The 16,737-nt window shown below is 50.7% G+C and overlaps 7 protein-coding genes across 7 annotated transcripts; 4 read left to right on the plus strand and 3 right to left on the minus strand.

The window, feature by feature from the left end:
- Positions 1–1,806: 1,806 nt before the first annotated feature.
- Positions 1,807–4,211, plus strand: NEUTE1DRAFT_132934 (uncharacterized protein; the record flags this gene model as incomplete). Its single annotated transcript, XM_009857562.1, has 4 exons — positions 1,807–2,714; positions 2,758–3,139; positions 3,199–3,671; positions 3,721–4,211. 4 exons carry the CDS (start codon positions 1,807–1,809, stop codon positions 4,019–4,021), a joined length of 2,064 nt encoding a protein of 687 aa, XP_009855864.1.
- A 650-nt stretch (positions 4,212–4,861) lies between these two features.
- On the minus strand, positions 4,862–5,414 carry NEUTE1DRAFT_105215 (uncharacterized protein; the record flags this gene model as incomplete). The annotated part of the gene is made up of 2 exons (XM_009857563.1): positions 4,862–5,242; positions 5,319–5,414. 2 exons carry the CDS (start codon positions 5,412–5,414, stop codon positions 4,862–4,864), a joined length of 477 nt encoding a protein of 158 aa, XP_009855865.1.
- A 667-nt stretch (positions 5,415–6,081) lies between these two features.
- NEUTE1DRAFT_105216 (uncharacterized protein) lies at positions 6,082–6,647 on the minus strand (the record flags this gene model as incomplete). The annotated part of the gene is made up of 2 exons (XM_009857564.1): positions 6,082–6,373; positions 6,454–6,647. The coding sequence occupies 2 exons, from the start codon at positions 6,645–6,647 to the stop codon at positions 6,082–6,084; spliced, it is 486 nt and encodes a 161-aa protein (XP_009855866.1).
- A 1,374-nt stretch (positions 6,648–8,021) lies between these two features.
- On the plus strand, positions 8,022–9,757 carry NEUTE1DRAFT_114214 (uncharacterized protein; the record flags this gene model as incomplete). Its single annotated transcript, XM_009857565.1, has 5 exons — positions 8,022–8,229; positions 8,288–8,487; positions 8,555–9,497; positions 9,543–9,559; positions 9,635–9,757. 5 exons carry the CDS (start codon positions 8,022–8,024, stop codon positions 9,755–9,757), a joined length of 1,491 nt encoding a protein of 496 aa, XP_009855867.1.
- On the minus strand, positions 9,686–12,029 carry NEUTE1DRAFT_71601 (uncharacterized protein; the record flags this gene model as incomplete). The annotated part of the gene is made up of 3 exons (XM_009857566.1): positions 9,686–10,412; positions 10,499–11,607; positions 11,684–12,029. The coding sequence occupies 3 exons, from the start codon at positions 11,792–11,794 to the stop codon at positions 10,019–10,021; spliced, it is 1,614 nt and encodes a 537-aa protein (XP_009855868.1).
- A 1,171-nt stretch (positions 12,030–13,200) lies between these two features.
- NEUTE1DRAFT_105219 (uncharacterized protein) lies at positions 13,201–13,832 on the plus strand (the record flags this gene model as incomplete). The annotated part of the gene is made up of 2 exons (XM_009857567.1): positions 13,201–13,388; positions 13,724–13,832. 2 exons carry the CDS (start codon positions 13,201–13,203, stop codon positions 13,830–13,832), a joined length of 297 nt encoding a protein of 98 aa, XP_009855869.1.
- A 1,182-nt stretch (positions 13,833–15,014) lies between these two features.
- On the plus strand, positions 15,015–16,650 carry NEUTE1DRAFT_149807 (uncharacterized protein; the record flags this gene model as incomplete). The annotated part of the gene is made up of 3 exons (XM_009857568.1): positions 15,015–15,457; positions 15,531–16,258; positions 16,319–16,650. The coding sequence occupies 3 exons, from the start codon at positions 15,015–15,017 to the stop codon at positions 16,648–16,650; spliced, it is 1,503 nt and encodes a 500-aa protein (XP_009855870.1).
- Between the last annotated feature and the right edge of the window lie 87 nt (positions 16,651–16,737).

Raw genomic sequence — 16,737 nt, forward strand, 5'->3', positions numbered from 1 at the left:
CATGTGGGAATGTCTCACTTTTTTGGTTTTCTGGGGAAAAGAAGCCAAGGGAGCGCGTGCAGGTTGCCTACCTATGATTTGCCGTATTAAAGCGAGCTGGCCGTGGTAAAGTGAGACATTGGATGTAGTGTATGTACATAAGTCCGAAGTGGAATTGTTCGGTTTTTTTTCCATGTGTCCGGACCTTCGCTGTCGGAGTTGTTTCCCGGGGTCTTCAAATTGGGCGTAGAATAGTTGGTACATACCTAGTAGGTATGTAGAGGTAGTAACGGCCTGCAAAAGTGCCAAGCAAATATTACCTGTAGGTATTTCGCCCATGGTTGTGAAAGAGCATGCATGCAGACCTACAGACCTACCTTCCCGCCTGGTTTGATTGCATAAACTTGAAATTTTGGTCACGCATCCACTGGTATGTATCTTGGTAGAGCAGTGATTCAATCTCCCTGGGACACAAAGAAAAGGGTAGGTGAACTCAAAGGCAAAAAAATAAGTTAGTGTCACCCTCCCCCAAATATCCAATGGGGTAAGGGGTGACGTTTTTTTTTTACCATTACACTACCTATAGTCTACCTAGGTATGTATGTATGACTGAACGTGGAAAAGGGTTGCGTGTAAGCATGGACTGTAACTTCAACTTAGGTTGTTTACCGTTCAGCAAGGTGAACAAACTTCTATTGTTTTATTCTTGCCCAATGTCTAAACTGAAGGGCTGTTCAACGTAACGGCATTGCATCATAAAAAGCGGCGACTTCATGAATACAGGGTATCTCCCTCTTCTACTTATTTCTCAGTGGCAGTTTTTGGTGAAAAAGGAGCATATGCACGGCAGGATTAGCTGCATAAGAGGAACCAATCCAATGGAATTCTCTCCTCATTTTCCTAGCTAGCGCCTTTGATGAATGTCTTACGAGTAGAGGAGAAGTGGTAACATGCGTACATATACCTCTTGGCGAAAATATCTTGTGTGTGTCTCGTGACGCTGCTAAGAAGAGTGGTTGAGCGAAGAGACTGCCGTTATATCCTGCAACGCAACCACAACACAACACCACAGCATCACCGTCGAAGCACAACATGAACTGGGTATCACCGTTGAACAACAACGTAGGATTTTTTTTTCGGGTAGTCCAGTCGCTCGCTTTATGTTGCTTTTCTTTGTCTGGGCAGTGTCATCACATTCTTATACGAGTCTGCGGTTGACCGTTTCTCGGCCGAGCTGCTTTTGACTGACTAATTGACTGACTGCCGTGGTCTTGGAAGTTCCAGAACTGACACCCCATGATCCATCATCATTTTGTTGAGATGGAATGTTTGGTTCCATTGTCATGCTTGGCCATGGAGAAGTCGGTGTTCAGTTACTTTTCCCCACGAAAAGGGAAGACTGCACTTGATCCCGGCAATTGGATAGGGCAAATAAAGATGCAGATCTTTAAGATCACAAGTCTGGGCTCATCATCCTTCCAATGGTCTGTATGTAGGTAAGCCTTGTCAACGGATCCCCTGACCGACGATCTTGGAAAGAAGTGAAGTTGTGTATCTGACCGGCATGAGTCGAGTAACCCGTCGCCCTGCCTGATGCTTCGCCAGTACGCCATGTACCTGGGCGTTGACCAACAATATATGCCATCCCATCTTGTTTCAAGAGTAGCGGGGCCTATTGCAAACCGATCGATGTAGCTGGAATCAGACATATACTTGACCTCCCGCCGTTTTGGAGATTTAAATCCAAGAGCTTCGTTCTTCCCGCAGCCTCTCACATTCCCGGCGACCGGCAAAGTTGAAGGGTTAACCGCATGAATACATACCACGATGGCACCCCTCTCCATCCTCTCCCTATCCCTCTCTCTCCTCACCCTCTTTACTCCCCTCTCCCACGCATCCGCTATCAGTCAAGGCGCAGCGAACCCGCCCAAAATCCCCAGCGGCCCCAACGGAAGCGGAGAAAGCCAACCACAGCCCTACGTGCCTCAGCCTGCCCTCCTCACCACCGAATGGACGGCCTCCGTGGGCGCCGACCCGTCCAACCACTGGCCGCAGCACCCACGCCCGCAGCTGAAGCGAGACGACAAGTGGTGGCAGAGCCTGAACGGAATTTGGCGTTACCAGAACCTTCACTTTGCGTCATCGGCGCGGATGAATGTGGATATCAGCACTCTTACCCCTGATGTGGAAGTAGAAGGAGGTTACGACGGAGGAGGAGGAGAGGGAGGGATGCCGACAGAAGAGAAAGAGACGCTGATCCCCTCGTGCATCGAGAGCGGATTCAGTGGGATCCAAGAGATGAACGTGACCGGCATGGTGTTCAAGCGGACGCTAGAGTTCCCAGATAATTGGATGAACGAAACGGGGAGAAGGGTGTTGATACACTTTGAAGCAGTCGATTACGAGGCGGTGGTTTACGTGAACGACAAAAAGCTGGGGCATAATGTGGGCGGGTATTTCCGGTTTACGGTTGATGCGACGAATGCGTTGAAGAATGACGGAGAGAAGAACGAGTTGCAGGTTGTTGTTCGGGACCCGACTGATGAGCCGGGCTTCTACACGCCGCATGGGAAGCAGACGAGGACGCCGTCGCATATCTTTTATACCCCGTGCACAGGGATTTGGCAGTCTGTTTGGATGGAGAGTGTCCCAGGGGATAACTATATTGGGGATCTGGATGTATCGGCAGATATGGAAGGGAATGGTGAGGTAACTGACCTGGGATCTGTTAGATGGTTATACTGACGGTGGTTCTAGTGGCCATGACGGTGTATCCAGCAGCAAGACCACGACTCCGGTGAAGGTTTCGATCCTTGAAAACGGTATCGAAGTTGCAACCCACGATGCCTCATCAGACCAAGAGTTCTCATTCCAGGTCCCGGATCCCAAACTTTGGTCGCCCGACTCCCCAACGCTATACAACATCAGCGTGACAATGGGCGACGACCAAATCACAAGTTACACCGGTTTCAGGACGATCTCAAAGGGAGTGGTGAACGGGATCCAGCGCCCGCTCCTGAACGGCAAGTTCGTCTTTCAGTTCGGGCCCCTGGACCAAGGATACTGGCCAGATGGAATCTACTTGCCTCCGACCGAGGAGGCCATGCTATACGATCTTGATCTGATCAAAAGCCTGGGGATGAATATGGTTCGGAAACATGTGAGTTGCGGTTGACCATGACAAAGACTGGAGAGGCGAGTACTCACATGTTTGACCAGATCAAAGTTGAGCCCCAGCTCTACTACTACGCCTGCGACAAGCTTGGCCTCCTTGTTATCCAAGACATGCCCTCCATGCGCCCAGCGGCTAGTCTGGCAACTGACTTTCCCACTCCCGCCCAACAAGCCGAGTTTGAGCGTCAGCTTAGCGTTATGGTGAACCAGTTCAAGCACCACCCCAGTATCATAACTTGGGTAATCTACAACGAGGGCTGGGGTCAAATCCGCGATAACGGCAACTACCCAGAATTTCATATCACTGATGCCATCCGCGCGCTTGACCCGACAAGACTGATCGATTCGGTAACTGGCTGGTTCGACCATGGAGCTGGGGATTTCCACGACAACCACCATTATGCCAGCCCTGAGTGCGGTACACCCTTCTATAGTAGTCCTAATACGCCTTATGACCCCAACAGAATCGGCTTCCAAGGTGAATTCGGAGGAGTTGGACACGTTCCGGATTTCAAAAAGTAAGACGCCTTTCTTTTTCTCCCCTTGGGATGATTTCATCACTAACAGACTTGCCCCCGAACCCAGCCTCTGGCCCGACCCCAAAGCAATAGCCACAATTCCAGAGACATATGAGATCAGTCCCGACCTAGATTCGTACAACTATCGCACCCACGAATTGCTTGGCGAGTTGCGCGCCCAGGTGGAACGATATGCGTGTAGCGGCGCTGTGTATACACAGACGACGGATGTGGAAGGCGAGGTAAACGGCTTGGTAACGTATGACCGTCGCGTGGTGAGGGTTAATGTTACGCAGTGGCAGAGTGATATACAAGCTTTGTACGACGCTGCCGAAAGAAGGGCATCATGAAGTCAGCTCAAGCCTTTGTTTTCTTCACAGTTAGCAAGACAGGGTCACAATGCTTACAAATTAAAGATTTACATACGAACCGGATGCATTTGACAGTTGATACCTAGTCTCCGAGGAGATTGCGTAAAGTCAGATGATGATCAGCAAGGACTAGTAACGATCAAGAACAATCACTGACCTCAGAAGTTGAGAAGAAAAACTGTCTGGCGAACAATGCCGTGTATAGTGGTACACTATGTGCCCGTGTTAGTGGCCGCATCCACCTGTGAAAACATAGTTTCAAAACCTGAGAAAGTGCTCAATGCACTCCAAAACAAGCTAATCATGTAGAAATGCTGTCGGCACAGTCTCGAAACGGAACCTCTATCTGAACATGCTAAAGCTGTCAAATAATGGCAAATGTGTAGTCGCAGTCTACCAGGCTGCGGACAAGAAGCCTCAGTACCAAATTTTGTGTAGGTGCCGTTGTTTGTTGTTGCTCAGGTTCCCTCCAAGTTGCCTTAAGCAGACTATAGAATCGTTATTTCCTTCTTGTCTTGGAACCCTTCCAATATGGCCCTCATCTGAATGTCCTCTTCCTCAGTCCTGGGGACCTTGACAATCACGGGTATGGTTATTGCGAATGCCTTTCGGAAAGCCTAGAATGGAGATCACGTTAGAAAACTCTGAGTGGCTTGTGGATCATAACCAATGTATCGAAGCATACCACGATAGGAAGTAGCCACCAAGCTGCACTGCAATATACCCGGAATGCAGCATCCAGCAGTCTCTTCATCATTCGCATCACGGCCTTGGCGAACCAAAACACTGTCTGTTCGTCAAAAAACATCCGTGTGTTAGTCAAGTGTATTTGGGGTTGTCTTTGCCAGATACACCTGGGCATACCTCGTTGAGCGCTCCATCAGGCAACTCCCCATCCCACCTATCCTCCACTCTAGCAATCTTGCCATTGCCATCCACCCAAATCTTGACCAAGCTGTGAATATCCTGTGTTTTGTTGATCGGCGGCAATGTGTATCTGTTGTGGAGCTTGATCTCGATTGGATTCCCGGATGAGATGACCTCGTGGGATTGGATTTTAACGGGACTGAGCACTTGCGCAAGAGCATACCACTGTGCGGCATATCGATTGTACCCCTGTGCCGTGGTTATGGGGTCGACGAAAGTGGCGTCAGGATTCCAGAGGGATAGGTGTTTAAGGGTAGACTTTCCTTCGAAGAGCTGGTGCGAAGATGCGGCAGTTAGCACCGAGGAAGTGGGCTTGGGATTAGCTGTTTGGTTGGGGAGGCAGTCTTACATCTAGCACAGCGCCGACAAGAATCTTGTTGTACGGGTTCAAGTCGACACCGGGGGCCTCGAGAATCAAGGTGTTGGAAACCGCTAGTTGCTGCATACTGGTCGGGACAGCTCCGATCTCGTTGCGGACTGTGGAAGCAGGTTTGTCCACCACCTTCACCAAATGTGTCTTTATACTGAGTGGTGGTAATCTTGGCTTCGTAATCGGGATACTGGTGAGCCTCGCGGCGCGGAAGATCGGGATCCTCGAGGGAGTGGCTACAAGTGTCGATGTCATGATGGAGGAGAGGTCGAATCGATATCGAATCTAAGTACTATGCAGGGTGAGCAGCCAAAAGCCCGTCTTCGGAATGATGCTTGCTCTTTGAAAACTGACGCATGACGAGATCGTGAAGGGATATTGGGCAGTACAGTAAAAAAAAGAGAAAAAACCTTCATGATCAATTTTGCTTTCTCCATCTTCACTCACAAGGAAGGAGAGCACCCCCAGTACATGTTCCCTTTGGCCCGTTCTTGACGTCAGTTCCAAGCCTTGGAGACGACCGCCTTCTCGATTTAGCACGAGAGACCCGGCCCGCCAGTGTAGGAAGGAGGACCAGGTGGACAACTGAACCGGCAGATAGGGAACGTGGTGTGTTTGGGCCTTCTGGAGAAGACATGCTCATTGCTCGATCTCCGCTTGATTAGAAGGCGGTGCCAACTTCTTCATGCTTTCTTTTGATACATACTTGCTGTCTTCTCTTCCCTCGTCAACGTACCTCTACTCATGTCGTGGTCTGTGGAAACCTTGCCCTGTATTCGTCGACAATGCTCTTGACCTCGTCCATCTCATATTCTCCCGGATAGTCCAATACCGTATCTCCGAATCGGTTCTTGGCTGTCGGGTCAGCGCCATGCGTGACCAGTGTTCTCAAGACCTCAAGGTAGCCAAAACGCATTGCTGTATGAACCGGCCGGTCGCCCGTAAAGCGATTCGCCATGTTGAAATAAGTGGTCTTGTCCTCTTCTGAAGCGAGCAGGGCTGCCAATGTCTCGATTGAAGCTGACACGGATAAGCTCCATTAGTCTCTATCGTAACAACAGCAAAAAAGCATGAGGGCGGGAATGTTCAGTTGGCAGTGGGCGGCTCAAGTGACTTGCATCTTTGTCCCAGCTGAGCTGCAATATGCGCCGCCGTTCTCTGGAAGTCGTCCTTGCACGAGATCAAGACCTCTGCTTCGGTCACCCTTTCCCGCTGAGCAAGACTTTTGACGATAACGGCAAGTCCAGCAAGATCGCCCTGCCCCGCGCGGACGGAAATCAAGTGGGACTCTTGAGGTGTAATAAACATTGTGGGCAAGAAAGGACGTCAAATGGGTTGACTGGCAGTTGAGGTGTGACTGTGTTTTTACAAAGAAAAAAAAAGGCAAGAACAAGCGGGATAATAACAGTGTCCAAACCTATGTTCAAATCTCCTGCTGTCTTGGCGAGACAAAGCGAAACTGAACAGGAAAGAGCGAGCCTTCCGAAGTATCATTATAAAAAGCAGTCAGGAACGACGGTAGTCAATCGTCATATTGACACGCCGTACTGGTTGGAGCATACCGGACATCCCCATCAAGTCCGTGGTGGTTTCTGCCGATGCAAAGTTCAGCCTATCTCTAGTTAGCAAAACAAAACAACGGATGCCTTTGTCAACAGAGCTTGGGACATGTTTGTAACAAAACTGCGACTGAGTTTAACAGTCTTTAATCTTGCGTCTATCGTGCATTGTCCCCTTCATAAAGCGTTCCTGTAAGAACTGTGAAGGCTCTTTGTGTTGTCAAAGTCTTGTATGTATGACAAGAAAATGAGTAAGAGCAAGGGCACTCCTGCTGCTGGCGGAGATGTGTCGCACCCGATAGCAGGTGGCAGATCTGACAGTTTGGCTGCGAATAAGCTCTGCATTAACGCACTGGAGGCGGGGTGGCTCGATTTCCACACGTCACAGTTCCAAATCCCCCCAAAACGATAGCAAACTTCAGATCACCAACTTCACCAACCGTGTTACATCATGTCAAGAAGAAGATATCCGCAAAGGACCTCGCATAGCACACGCACCCATACCTACACTGTACTCCCTGCCCTCAACCCCTCTTTTACATGGCAACCACCACTGCCGGCAAAGGCTCAAAGATATCTAGATCCAAAATCGAAAAAGGCTTCAGAACATGTTGATTTCCATATGAAACAGAATACAAGGTTGGGTCCCCACGACGAGACTCTAGGGTAGCATTCCAGCGGCGCCGCGGAAAATGTTCCAGAGGCCGAGTGGACGGTGAGACCAACCAAGCAGAGAGACTGAGGTAAGAATTCAAGATTCAGCTATATTATTCTCATGGCCGCCGTGACTATCAGTACCGCATATGATAAGTGGACAAAGCTACGCCATTGTGAATTGCATTACTAACTTGCTGATAGAGGCTTCAGATCATGATACTCCCTTTCCAACCAACGGCACGGTAACATCGATGCCACCGTAGGCATGGTGCCGAAGGGCGTGCGAAAAGGGCTGAGATTCGTAAAGAAACTACCAGTCGACTAAGCGAGAAAAGTTGGATTCGACGTGGTGAAGAAGCACTTCCTATGCTATAACAAAGACAGTGTTTCTTAGCGGTAGTTCTCAATATCACTACAACTGTTGACCAAGCTTGGCTACTTTCATCGACAGGACTTGTGTCTCACCATGGGCGCAGCCACTCTCATCTATGAGGCACGATGGCTCCTCGCTTCGGTTGTGCTCGCGATTTGGGTGGTCCTCAAGATCAAGCAATTTTGCCGGTTGCGCCATTTCAAAGGACCCTTTGGCACTGGCTGGTTCGAGATTTGGCATGGCCTTGCCTACCTTTCTGGAAATGTACACTTGAAGTTCAAGGAGGCCACGGATAAATACGGTAAGTAGACGACGCTTGAGCCCGGTAACTTTTGCATACACCGACTGACTTTCAACAGGACCCATTGCTCGCATCGGACCCAACGAGCTGATGACTACATCTCTCGAGTTGCTGGCACACATCAATGGGGCGAGAAACAGATACACGCGAACAAGATGGTTCTACATTGCCGCCCGCTTCCAACCGAACGGCGACAACATTTTAAGCGAGCTCGACGATAACATACACACCAAACGTAGAGCTCAGATGGCTGGCGGAGTGAGAACCCCTTTGCAGGCAAAGAATTCGTGAGCTTGATCGCTAACGCCACTTGGTCACGTTACAGTATTCTGGCAAGGAAAACCGTGAGCTCGAGAGTTCGGTAAATATTCATGTTGCAGAACTAGTCCAACTTATTCGGACCAAGTACTGCTCGACCGAGATGAAGACAAACCCATTCGATCTCGCACAGAAAGCTCAGTATCTCGCCCTCGATGTCATCAGCCATATTGGATTTGGCGAGCCGTTTGGGATGCTTCTTTCAGATCAAGATGTGAATGGCTATATCAAGCACGCCGATCAGGGCATGAACGCAATCATGTATCTGTGGGGCCTCGGACTGACAGAGCTCGTACTTGGTACGCCACTCATGCATCTCTTGGGACCATCGGACAAAGCAAAGACCGGCTTCGGAGCGATGACGGCCAACACTCGCAAAATCATCTCTAAACGTCTTGAGGACGACCCCGGCATGACCAAGGGGAGCGACATGCTCGCCTCGTGGTTCCGTCATGGCTTGGACAAAGAGCAGCTCATTACCGAGTCCATTCTCCAGCTCCTTGCCGGTGCCGAGACCGCTGCCACTTCCATGCGATGCATCATGCTGTACCTCGTTACTAACCCGCGTGTCTATGTCAAACTTCAGGCCGAGGTGGATGCCGCCGTTAAAGATGGACGAGCGCCGCCGTACCCAAGTGTTGTTTCCAATGCTACGCAAAGGCAACTTCCTTATCTGTGGGCATGTTGCAAGGAGGGCATGCGGATGCACCCTCCGGTAACCAACTCTTCCCAGAAGAAGGTGCCGCCTGAGGGAGATACCGTGACAGTGGAGGGTCAGACGGTCTATCTTCCTGGCGGTACCAATATTGGCTACTGTGTCTGGGGGTTGAACAGGGACCAGAAGATTTTTGGAGGGGATGCCGATTGCTACCGGCCTGAGAGGTGGCTGAATGAGGACCCCAAGAAGCTGGCTCAGATGAACCTGGTCCACGAGATGCTTTTTAGTTATGGTAAGTACCAGTGCCTCGGAAAGCCAATTGCGCTGATGGAGATAGGGAAGGCTATTTTTGAGGTATGTTGAGGTTTCCTACCTTTGGAAACATTCATTCTCAACAATTTGATACGATGCTTGCTAACATCATGACAGTTGATGCGAAATTTCGACTGGAGTGTTACCAATACGGCGGAACCCTGGAAGGAGATGAACGCGGGTGCTGTATTCCTGACGCACGACTTCCTTGTAGAGGCAACTGAACGGTCGGTGTCTTAATGGTCTTGAACGTCAACACATGTTGTGAACGTTGACCTCCACAAGTATTAACCGTTAAGTATAAAGCAAGCTCCATGACTACTAACATGGTGCCATAATCCTCCGTAAATCGCGAGAAGATATCTTCATTCATTCATCTATCTCATACTAGGAGACGAAGGCGACTGTAACTTCCTTTGTCTCCCTGAATTGAGAAGTCATCAAAACATCTCTTCTTTTCTTGACCCTTCTCATACTCAAAAACAACCAAAAAACAAGGACTTAAACATAAACCTCCACATGCTTCGACTTCTGATCCCCCTTCCCCATCTCCGACCCGATATCATCTCCACCTTGCACCGACGACTTCTCAGCGGCAGGCCCATCAGTAACGCCAAACAGCTCATCCATGTGCTCAAGCGAGATACCCTTTGTCTCGGGCACGAAGAACCAGACAAAGACAAACATGCTGAGGCAGAAGCTGCCAAAGATGAGGTAGGTGCCGTAACCGTGGGCGCCGACCGTGACCAGCATAGTAGGCACGGCGCGGGCCACGACGAAATTGAACAGCCACTGCGTCGCGGCGGCGTAGGACACGTTGAGGGAGCGCAGGCGGGCGGCGGGGATTTCCGAGGCGTAGATCCAGCAGGCAGGGCCCCAGCCAAATTGGAAGAAACTGTTATATGTGGTACAACGTTTAGTAGGGTACAAATAATGGGAATGGGGGGTGAAAGAAAAAAAAAAAAAAAAAAAAAACTTAACGCAGCAAACAAAAAGATGCACACCAACGCTACATAACCCGCGGGCGGCACCGGCTGGCCATCAATCGGCGGCGAGATGCGGACATAAAGGCCGATATAAAACATAGCAAGACCCTGCGCAATCGACGTCCACAGCAGCGAACGTCTACGACCAAGCGAGTCGGCCAAGAACAGCAAGAAGATGACGCAGCTGACGACCTTGACGATACCATAAATGCCGGTACTGAACAAGCTCGTCGACGTGCCGGTGATGCCCAAGTTCTTGAAGATGGTAGGCGCGTACGTGTTGATGGCGTTGGTGCCCGTCATCTGCTGGCAGATCATCAAGAAAATACTAATCAGGGCACGCTTGCGGTTGCCGGCGACGGTCCACATATCGCGGGTCAAGTCCCAGTAGGTGGCATCGCCCTGGAGACGACGCTCCTGTTCGAGCTGGTCCTGGATTTCGCGGAACTCGTCGACGATGTACGGATGGTCTGGGGGGAGGTTGCGGATGCGCGCCAGCACAGACTTGCATTCTTCCCATCGGTCGCGGCGGGCCAGCCAGCGCGGGCTTTCGTGGCAGAGGAGCATGCAGACGCACAAAAGGGCGGCGGGAAGACCTTGGATGGCGAGCGGGAAGATGTACATGGATTTGCCCTTGAAGTGCAGAGAGACGGAGTAGTTGATCCAGAATGCGATCATGCCGCCGGTGACAATGAAGAGTTGGTAGAGGCCCGTCAACAGACCGCGGATCGAGCGGGGAGCGTTCTCAGACACAAAGACGGGGTTGATGCAGCTGGCGGCGCCGACGCCCACGCCGGCGACGAAACGGCCTATGTACATGGGTGCGAGGTTGCCTGAGGCGGCGGCTTGCATGATGATACCGATGATGACGACCAGGGAGACAGCGACGAGACACCACTTGCGGCCGAAGCGATCGGTTATAGGTGAGGCAATCAGCGCACCGAGGAAGCAGCCGGCTTGGAGGGTAGAGACGATATTGGCGCCCAGGTTGGCCTTGGCTTTATCGTTGCCGATGAAGCCAAAGTCGTGTTTAAAGGGTTCGAGTTCAATGACGCCGCCGATGACGGAGGAATCCCAGCCAAAAGACATGGCGCCGAAGCAGGCCTGTGATGGAGATGCAAAGGTTAGCAGGAAAAGATCCTTGGAGTGATACTGTTTAGGCAAAGGAACATGAACTCACAGAGCACGCTAGGAGATAGACACGCCAGCCATAGATCTCTGGGGGATCTTCTGCCATAGCCTCATTTTTGACAATTTTTCGGAGGATCCTATTTCCTATCGAAAGACCCATCTTGACGGCTTGGTAAGGTCGCACTCTCTCGTATAAGATGGCCTCTTTTGTGTCTGGGATGAGGTGATGAACAGCCTTCGAGGCCTCTTTGACCCTGGCTAGATGTTGACCGATAAGTGAGAAGTCTCCTCCAAAGGGTATAATCTCTTGATTCGGATCTGAGTCGTTGGTACCTAGGAAGGTTGTTGGATGAGATGCAAGAGGAAAATGCTCACGAGAATAAAGAGTGTCATCCAGCCCCCGGGTAATATATCAGCAAGTAGAGAGTAACGGTGCCGGTGTCCGGAACCCTTATGTAGTTCCTGTATGTCTTGGAGCAAAGCGGTGCAACACCAATTCGGCCAGTTCTTGAACACCCCATGCAAGGCCAACCTGTAAGTCTCAGTTTCTTAGCGATTTGACGGCTTGACTGTGTAGGCTTAGTGAGATACGCTACCCCATACTCCAGATTCATGATGCCGCGGCCCCGAATTTCTCTTGTCACAATAGTTAGTTTGCTCGCTTGTATCGCACAAGATGGATGCACTGTACGCATCTGCATATGCCCTCGCTGCTCTTTACCGGGCCTGATTGGAGTCATGGTTTGGAGAAGCATGGATGGACTCCGGCCCGTTTCCCTTTCTGCGAGTACAAGATATGGCATCTAAAGGGTAACAGAGTTGGAGCTAGAGTGTGCCTTTCTTCCAACTGGGCAAGAGATTGGCCCCATCCCCTGTTCGCCCACTACCGGTGGCATTTTTTCCACCAAGGGGAGGGGGACGTTGCACTGCAACTGGCTCCTCCCTATTTGTCGTCTCTTGCCTTGCCTGTGAGGACATTGAAGAAAAAGAGTGTCGTATTTGCTACCGTCTTATCTGGCATATGTTAGCAGTGGGCACATTTGTACTTGGTCCATATGTCTTGTTGAATGCTTCAGTAGCAATATGTTTGGGAATAACTCCACGAGGTAAATAGTCCCGAGTAAGCAATAGCAAGTACCATTAGAAAGAAAAAGGGAAGGACGAGAGGCTGGAGGCTGGAGATCGGGACTCGGCCTCTTCTTCCGAGTGGCATCAAGAGGTCGTCAGACCGTGTTGCATACTGTCGCCGCCGCCATCCCCCAAGCCTCCATGTTTCCTCAGATCCCCGTGGAGTAGCCTTCTTTCCCCCCTTGTCCCTTTGTCCTCCTCACCTGCTACTCCCCTCAGAATCCCGACAATGCATGCCGTGTAAGGTAGAAGGCCCCGCCAATCAGAAGACGTGAACAAACCAACGGCCCCGGGATGTCTGGATGAGCATCTCTGGTCACGGTGTTCCACGTGCCAAGCACGGGGTAAGCATGCTAAGCTCAAAGCTTGGTATTAGCCTATTGGTCCCATGTCATTCATGGAGTTAAATGGACATGGACAAAGTGCGGATAAGACCAAATGCTTGTCCTTCGTGTGGAGGGTGGTGGTGGAGGAGGACTGGAGGATATCGAGGCCGAAGCAGTGTGGAAATCAAGAGATATTGCAAATAAGAAGTCCATCGAGGACGGGGGAATAGCCAGAGTGAAACCCGTGCTTGTTGATGTCGCCTTGATGTCGTCGTGCTCAGGTTATTGCCAACTCCACAAGTGGACTCTGGGGAAACGGCCCGGGAAATGGGGGGGAAAGCTGAGGCTTGGGGGAAGCACAAGTCGAATCCACTGTGAGTCCGCTGTATGTGGAACCTGGCTGCTGAGGAGAAAGGAATGGGGGGGGTTTTATGGGGCCGAGGGTGTACCCCACATCCCGCCCAGCGACGTTACGGCGCGGTGGAATCAACCACGACCTAACAACCCGAGGCATGGATCTCTCGTAAAGTCGTAAAGTGAAAGCTGCAAGTCGGATCTGAAGAGCCAAACCCTGGGTGTGAGAGTGTTTTTAGTTGAATTGGATCCAGAGACTATCATGATAACTCAACATGTAGGTATTTCAAGGTATGTTTGGTCTGTAACATTAACCTCGAGCCAGAACCAGAACAGACGAAGAAAGGAACCACCGGCACCAGGGGATATATTCAGCTACGTAGTTTGTAATTCATAGAACCCGTCATTGCCGAAGAATAACATACCAAAGAAACGTTGATTCGTATTTCTCCCGAGGCCAGTTGTTCCACCGAACGGCGTGGCGATAATGATCACGGCGTCGGCGCGGGGATAAGTGAATGGAAAGTTGGGGTAGCACACTCCCTTGTTTGGTTTCTTTATTTCTCCGGGGTAAATCCGCGCTAGGTACATAGACGGTTAGGTAGGGAGTTTCGGGACAGTTGAGAGGGAGAGGGCTTCCAGAACCCAATTCAAACCTCATCGCCATCGCCAACACCTGATTACAACCGCCTAAAAGAATGCGAATTGTATTGACCTCTTCCACACTGTATAATCAGTTCACGAACACCTGGTGGCCTGGTAATCCAAATACCTATCCAATATCTGCATAGTTAGGGATTGGGGTTGAGGTAGGGTAAACATCAGTCCTTTTACATGGCAGTTTGCTTGTCTAATACGCGCCCCACTCTCTTCTTGCAGGGGAATGATAAAGGGAAAGGGAATGGTACAACGGTATACGTCTATACATGCGATCTGATTAGGTGAAATCCATTGATATTGCCTCTAAAGTGAAAAAGAGTTGAACTGCCAAAGTCACCTACTATATAGCCTCCCCTCCTCACCTTCTATAATCGGTAAAGTTACAGGCCATGCACAGGCACTCTGTCTTCCGCCCTGTTTCCACTCAAGACCCCTGTAAGTACCGAGCTAACGAACTTTCCAGCTCTGATGTGCAAAAAGCGAGGAGGATTGGCCGGAAAGTAAATCATCCACAAATCAGGAGACGGTACTATTGGACCCATTTTGATACTGCATGCTGGAGGTTCAAGAAAAAGACATTTTAGGTGAAGTGAGAGCCACGTCCAAGGTTGGAATACGTTTAGCTCGGGAAAGTCTCAACTTGGCGAGCCTGAATATATAAATGCTATCAGATCATGTTCGATGATGTTAATTCGATGGTTGGCCAGAAGGGTTTCTGTTGAGAATGTCAGTTCGTCTGAGGTGAAGGTATCGGCCGGATGTACAAGGCACTGTAGAACATGAAGTGTTCTGATTAAAGTAGCACCCGACTGTGTGAATGCTCTCCTCTTCACCTTACCTCCCATAAACTCTCCATAACACGGTGTACTGGGATCTCATCTTTCAGTAGTGACCGTCATCCTCCTGTGCGAGATGTCTCCCAGCGATCCAATGCCGAAGCTGGGGCACCAGAACATCGACACCGCACACGTGCAGCTGCCTCAACCCGTCGTCACGAACTTGGGATGTCGATCTGCCACCCCAGGTCGCAAACACAAACTCAACGCCTACGCGTTCCAGCAGGACGCCATAGTCACCTTCAAGGGCTACCAATATGTAGCATACTGGTCCAACGCCGGGCCAGACGATGGTGACACACTGTATCTTTGCGTGGCAAGAAGGCTTTTACGACCCCGTTCGGGCATGCCTGTCCTGAGCAACGAAGACCAAGTCAGCGAGAAAACGGCCTACGGGTGGGAAGTCCTCGAGCTGCGTGACTACAAGCAAACCGTTGACGATGGTCATAACACCATTTCGCTTGGAATTTGCCCGGGTGATGGAACAATCCATCTGGCATTCGATCACCACTGTGACATGTGAGTTGCGTCTCCCTCCTTTCTCTCACCTACTGTTTCTATGTTTACGCCCGCCAACACAATTATCGAGCAGTCTTCGATACCGCTACTCAAAGCGGGACGTAGCCACTCAGCCCCGTACAATCAGTTGGCGTCCAGACATCTTCTCGGCCACTCTTGACTGCCTCCCGGGAATCCTATCTACCCACAAGCCGCTCCGTGACGTGACATACCCCCGGTTTGGCTTCCTCGGCGAGAACATGTTCTTCTCCCACCGTGACGGCAAGGCGGGGCTCGGCAACGATCATCTCTACACCTACAACGGCAAGGACGGTCGCTATGAATACATCGGCCCCTACCTGACAGGCGTCCAGAGCAGTCCGTACGTCAACGGGATGACCTCCCGCGACGGGGTCCTCTACGTCACTTGGGTATATCGAGGCTTTGTGGAATATCCGGGCTGGGACGATCCGCTCGATACCAAACACAAGCAGCAGGCGGGACCTAACGGGGCCGAAAACAACCATAACATTTGTTATGCCTATAGCGATGCCGACGGATATGTATGGAAAAACGGTTGCGGTGAAGTGATTGCCGACTTAAGGGATCCCGCCAAGTTTCCGACCAGTGTACGGGGAAAAGAGCGCACCATCAAAAATGACTGCAGTGGGATCGCTGCCTTTGACATACCCAAGGGGAAGGGCCTAATGAACCAAGAGGCACAAGCAGTTGACCAAGAAGGGGGTGTGCATGTATTAAATAGAGATATGATGAATGAAGGGGGGACGTACCTATGGAAACATTATCACCGGTCGCCAGATGGTAAGTTATCGCCGTGCTACCGTTCTCATATTTCTGGCAAAGCCGATTGACAGTGACTAGGGACGTGGACGCAGCGGGCACTGCAAGTCATCACCGAAGGCAGCAACCGTGGTCAACTAGCCATCAGCAAAACAGGCGACTTGTACGCAATCCTTCCAGACTCGACCACGAAGAGTGTGCGGATCCTGAGGGCCACCAAAGCTAGTGAATTTGCCGATTACCGAGAAGTTTGGAAAGGAGATGGCCTTGGCGGAGAGCCGTTGGTAGATTCAGCCAGGCTGGAGTACGACAATGTGCTGTCGGTCTTCGCTCGCCACAATCCAGTCGACTCGGCCAAGCAAGCTGCGGAGAGTCAAGCTATCGCCATCCTTGACTTTGAGTTATTCGTGTGAAGACAAGGATCCCAAGGCGGAGGAAGAATCCACAAGAGTACATCAGTGATCCAAGTGACATCGATGGTCAGCTCATCTCTCAGGCGC

This window comes from Neurospora tetrasperma (assembly GCF_000213175.1).
Source record: "Neurospora tetrasperma FGSC 2508 unplaced genomic scaffold NEUTE1scaffold_81, whole genome shotgun sequence".
Classification (NCBI taxonomy): domain Eukaryota; kingdom Fungi; phylum Ascomycota; class Sordariomycetes; order Sordariales; family Sordariaceae; genus Neurospora; species Neurospora tetrasperma.